General features: G+C 55.6%; 1 protein-coding gene across 2 annotated transcripts; it reads right to left on the bottom strand.

Annotated features, from left to right (window-relative positions):
* Positions 1-415: 415 nt before the first annotated feature.
* On the bottom strand, positions 416-5236 carry LOC133281002 (transmembrane protein 45B-like). Of its 2 annotated transcripts, XM_061476104.1 has the most exons (6): positions 5182-5236; positions 2821-3025; positions 2465-2677; positions 1737-1921; positions 744-889; positions 416-566 (listed from the first exon to the last, which is right to left on the bottom strand). In XM_061476104.1, the coding sequence occupies exons 2-6, from the start codon at positions 3005-3007 to the stop codon at positions 437-439; spliced, it is 861 nt and encodes a 286-aa protein (XP_061332088.1). In that variant the 5' UTR covers positions 3008-3025; positions 5182-5236; the 3' UTR covers positions 416-436. The 2 variants fall into 2 exon arrangements, with proteins under 2 accessions (XP_061332088.1, XP_061332087.1); XM_061476103.1 differs by lacking the exon at positions 5182-5236 and having other exon boundaries at positions 2821-3074.

Genomic DNA, 5236 nt, shown 5'->3' with positions numbered 1-5236 from the left:
CCATTGAGGTGGTTCTTTAAAGCACTTTATTGGCAACCACGTATACCCTGTGCACGGTAACCTCTGTACAAAACCCCTTCCATTAACACCAGAGCGAGCGACAGCCACCAGGAGCATTGGATGCTGGTTTGGCTGGAAGAAGTAAGGATCACGTTAAACCAAACCAGCCAAATTGGCTGCATTGCTTGGACTCCACCAGCAAACCAGTCCTGCAGTTCACAACACACGACACAAAGTATTCCCTCCTGGATGAGCATGGTTTGCTCTTGCAACCACCAAAGGGATGCGCAAGGGAAGGCTTCCCATCTCCTGCCACACTCCGCCTTTAGGGTCCTGCCTCCCACTTGTGATGCTCTGCCATCGAGTGCCGCTAATCCAAAACCTCATCTGAGAGCTCTAAACCAGTGTTGAAGAGGGTTCCATGCCCAACACAGCCTCATTTGTCATCCGAGGGGCTCTCGGGCAGCAGGGCACCGCCGGAGCTCTTGTTGCCTTTGCGGATGCACATGCCGCAGTCCAGCTCCACGTCGATGTCCCCAAATCTCAGCTGGCAGGACTCATTACAGCTGCAGGGGGGACAGAGACACTGGTCAGTGAGCCCGTCCTTTCCATGGACACCCAATTGTCTTACCCACGGCACACTGGATTTCCATAGCAATAATGGGTCTAGGTGATGCTCTTGGCCATCCCAGTCCATGCAGAGCACCGGGACCCCCCCAGCACTCCCCTTTACCCCCACGTACCAGCGGGATGCAGCAGCGTTTGCTGCCAAGACTGCAAGAGCCCCTGCGTAGTGCCAGCAGAAGCACATGGTGAGGACCGTGAAGTTGGTGCGGTCGGTCAGATCCCAGCCTGCTCCTCCCCATGGAGGGGACAGCACAAACCCAATCTGGTCACAGACAGAAGAGGTGTTGAGCATCAGCACACATCAGGCTGTTAAGCGCATCCCTCATCACTTTCCCCCTCTGTTTTAGCCAAGTGGCTGTCTGTGGGCTAGATGCACAATAAACCAAGGGACATCTTGGCCACTGTCCTCAGCATCCCCCAAGCATCCTTGTCTCCCCACAGGAATGTGTTTCAGGAGGACAGAGATGCTCTGCAGGTAGCTTTAGGACCCACAGTGCAGCCCCAGGGAAGGATGGCAACCCAAAGGCTACATTGCCAGGCTGTGCATTCCTCCCTAGACCCAAAGCTGGGTGGTTATGTGGGAGATCCCCAATTATTTCCAGTCACTTGGAGCAAAGAGAGGAATAAATTGGACATAATAACAGGAACAAAACCTCATGATTGAGGTTTTCCACCCTTGTGGGGTCTAATTTCCATTTAGCATGCAGGTTTGTCCATAGAATCATGGAATGGTTTAGGCTGAAAGGGACCTTAAAGCTCCTCCAGCTCCAACCCCTGCCACGGGCAGGGACCCCTTCCACTAGAGCAGCTTGCTCCAAGCCCCTGTGTTCAACCTGGCCTTGAACACTGCCAGGGATGGGGCACAGCACCTCAGCACCATCATGGTAAAGAACTTCTTCCTTGTATTCAACCTGAACTTCCCCTGTTCCAGTTTAAACCCATCACCCCTTGTCCTGTCCCTACATGCGTTCCACGTGCACGTCTCCATGATGACAGCTTTGGTGTTAAACCTCGTTTCATCCTCTTATTTACTAAGATATCCCGACTAGCCTTCAAGTTTAACCCCAACAGGTAATGACCAGGTATGAAGCTCGGCGGACAGCACTGACCTGCCAAAACCAAGAGCCCTGGAGAAGGAAGGAGCTGGTCCTGAAGATCTCCAGGATGATGTGGTCTCGGATAAACACCTCTAGGAGGGCACAGAGGGCTCCAGCAAAGGTAGCCGTGGCCAGCAGGGAATAGAGGTGATGGTCCAGCGCTGCATCGCTGTAGTCACAGAAGCAGAAGAGCAAACCTGCCAAGAGAAGAAACCTCCATGAGGAATGGATGCTCTGGGCTTTGGTGTTAAACTGAACCCTGACAACTGAGGCTGTGCTCCAGGCCTTGCTATGACCTGCCTGGTGGGAAGAGCACAACATGGGCGTGACAGCACGTCACCTTCACTCTGCAAGGACCACGCAGCCCTTAGCACAGGGTCTGCTCTGCCCTCGGAGCACCCTATGGTGGGCTATAGGGCCATCAGGAGCAGCACAACGATAGGGGCCTTTGCATCAGGCTCTGTTCCCTCTGTGCATCCAACCGAGGTGGGAGGCCAACCCCTATTTACCCCAAAGAGTGCCTTGCCAGAGCTTGTCAGGAGATGCTCACATCCACAGGTCCTTGTGCATCCCCCTCAAATACGAACCCAGCCCTAGATGGATCCATACATGGAGAGGGGGACACTGGGACACGCAACCAGTGCTTTTTGCCTTCAGAACAGGGCTTTGGAGCTGTTGTCCACTGGTGGCCCTTTCTCCTACCCCCATCCTGCCCCCTCTCCCATGCACCACGCTCTGACCTTCGACGAGCAGAGCCACGGACAGCGAGAGCCGGTCCAAGCCGAGCGGCAGCTTGAGCCGGGAGTGGGAGACGACGTCCACGATGCCGGAGAGGAGGAAGAAGAGGTAGATGGTGGTGTAGTGCCAGCGCGTGAGGTCGGTCCAGCCCCGCGCCTCGGGGCTGTACAGCTGCAGATGGGGCCCAGTGGGAACAAACTGCTCCACCAGCATCCCTGCGCGGAGAGGGGAGGAAGGAAACCTTCCTTCATAGGAATGGCTGCAAGCCCTCCCATGCCAACCCACCCCAAACATCCCCAGCCTCATGGGAGAAGGGATGCAGCGGCAGGAGATATTGGGGTGCATCACCACATCTTACCTGCTAGAGCAAAGAGAGCTTTGACCGCCCCTTCGAAGGCTTCCACGCGCTGGGTCCCGTGGCTCGGCTGGCTCCCGGCGTTGCCTTTCCTCCTGAGGTACCTCAGTGGGTACCGCACCGACCACCAGAGACCAAAAAGGAGGAAGAAGGTGCCCCGGAGGGCACTGCCGAGGAAACTCGTTGGCATCGGGCTCGCTTGCTGGACCTGCAAGGACAGACGGTGCCTGGGGCTGAGCCAAAGCATCCCCACGGAGCCGCATCCTGAGGGAGATCAGCTGCGAATGGGGAACACCAGAGGTGCTAGCACTGTATTTGGCCTCTCTCAAAGCTTCCTGCTCCTTTCCTACAGCTCAGATGTGCACAGGAGGAGGCGTTCCTCACCCTGAAGCTATCGCACCGCCTTGCCCTTGCATCACCAATCGCATCCGCGCCGTGTTTATAAATACCAAAGGGAATTGCAGAGGCTGGATGAACAACTCCAGCACGTTCTCCAGGTCCTCCCACACTAGAAAGTAATTAGGCACTGCAAAACGAGGGTAGGATGTGGTGTGGCAATGCTGCAGGTGAGGGAGGGCTCTGCAGAGCTGGCCCAGCTCAGGTGGGAGCGCGCATGGGCGATGCGCGGTGTTTGGATGCGGAAGGTAGCATCGCCCATTCCATCTCCACAGGGAACGTGGGGAAGGCCCAGACCTGTTCACACCACGTCAAGGTTTCCCTCCGGGATGGAAGTTACTGAGCAGCCTTCCAGGGAGATGAGAAACGCCCCATCCCAGGAGCTTGTTCAGGCACTGGGGATGGTTCCTGCTCTGTTTTGGATGCCTGCGCTAGGATTAGCTCATACTCCAGCCTGATTATAGCCCAGATCCTGAGTCCAGGGCACAAATCTTCCCTGCACAGACATCTCCATGCTGAAGTGACTGAGGACAAATGCCATTACAGCACATTTAAGCAGCACACAATTGCACCATCTATATCCAAATTCTACCATTGTCCTCCAGGGACTGAGGACAATGAAGCTGCAGTCAGGAGCACGCCTTGACAGAGATAGACATCAGGAGCTGTCATTTGGCATGCTTAACTGGAGGAGAGGAGGAGAACAGAGACATCCCAGCGCTCAGACATTGGAATAACACAACCAAGCTCCAGAGGCTGCTCCCAGCTTGAATGGGATCGCTCACCCCACATCCTCCAGGCATCCCCCCTTTGGCTTTAGGTACCAGCAGACCCAAACCACTCCGTTCCAGAGCTCTCCTTGGGATCTCCTACCCCAGCATCCCGCTCCCCTCCCCGATAACCTCACTCTTCACAGTGCCAAGGACCCTTTTACTTTGCAACCTCTTGGCAATGCTTTTGGTCCCTGTCAGGAGTCCCCTTTGCTTCCCACCACCCAGACCCAGTGCTCGAGCAGCCACCGCACACCCTGATGCATCTCTGGCTTGGCAGAGCTGTCCCAAACCAAGCAGAAACCCACTCAGAAGAGCCTGAAAAGGGCCTTTTTTGACCACCACTCTTTTGGAACCAGGTTCATTTCCAAGCAGCAGTGCCCTCTCTCAGCTCACACATTGGAGGTGCAGAACAGCATCCCCAGACACCCAAACCTGGTACCCCTTCACCCGCTGGCTTCTCCATCCCCTCCCTTTGAGTCCATGCTCACACAGAAGCTGATTAAAGCCCCAAGAGAGCTCCTGGGTGTTTATGCTTCCTGTGAGCTGCTCTGTCTGTCCCAGGACCTGAAATATGGCTGCAGTCAGAAGTTATTACCTGGGCTCCCAGCCTGTGATGCTTTTAGTTAACAGCCATACTGGAGCTGCCTGCTCTCCTCACTGTGCCTCCTGCTGAGCACTCACAGCATTCCCAGCCTCGGGAATAACAGCATTCCTGCCTGATTTCCAGGCTTTCTGTGTCCATCACCATCTACGGCCTCCTATGGGGCCTTGCTCCAGCTGATGCAGGCGGATCAATGCTGCTGGGGTGATGCCTTCCCATGTGGATGTATGAGCATCCCCATGGGTGCAAGCACAGGGCAACCAGCCTATAAGCAGAGGGCAAGTTCATTGCCTGGCCATAGATGCTTGGAGGGGCTTCTCTTTGTGCATCCTCCTCCACTTTGCTACCCAGGCACATCTCTCTTGTGCCAACAGCACCCACCCAAGAGGCACGAGCTCCCTCTCCTCCAAAACCTGATAATCCCCCCAAAACAGGGCTAAAGACACAGCTTGCTGTCAGATCTCCGCCAGCACCACGCTGAACCTTTGCCTTGCAGAAGGTGGACTCTCCCACGCATCCCTTCTTCCCAAGCTCAAGCAGCCACATCCATCCCATTGCAGAGCCTTTCACCTCTCTACGTGTAGGAGACTTTACCTGTGGCTCCTGCCCGTCCTCCTCCCGCTCCAGATGTGCCAGCGAGGAGCTGTTA

The sequence above is a fragment of the Pezoporus flaviventris genome, unplaced genomic scaffold (genome assembly GCF_033815535.1).
Source record: "Pezoporus flaviventris isolate CSIRO_AGI_PZ_B2104156 unplaced genomic scaffold, CSIRO_AGI_Pfla_v1 ptg000093l, whole genome shotgun sequence".
NCBI classification, from domain to species: Eukaryota; Metazoa; Chordata; class Aves; order Psittaciformes; family Psittacidae; genus Pezoporus; species Pezoporus flaviventris.
Note: the sequence above shows the minus strand (reverse complement) of the source record. Positions and strands in the feature narration are given on the sequence as shown.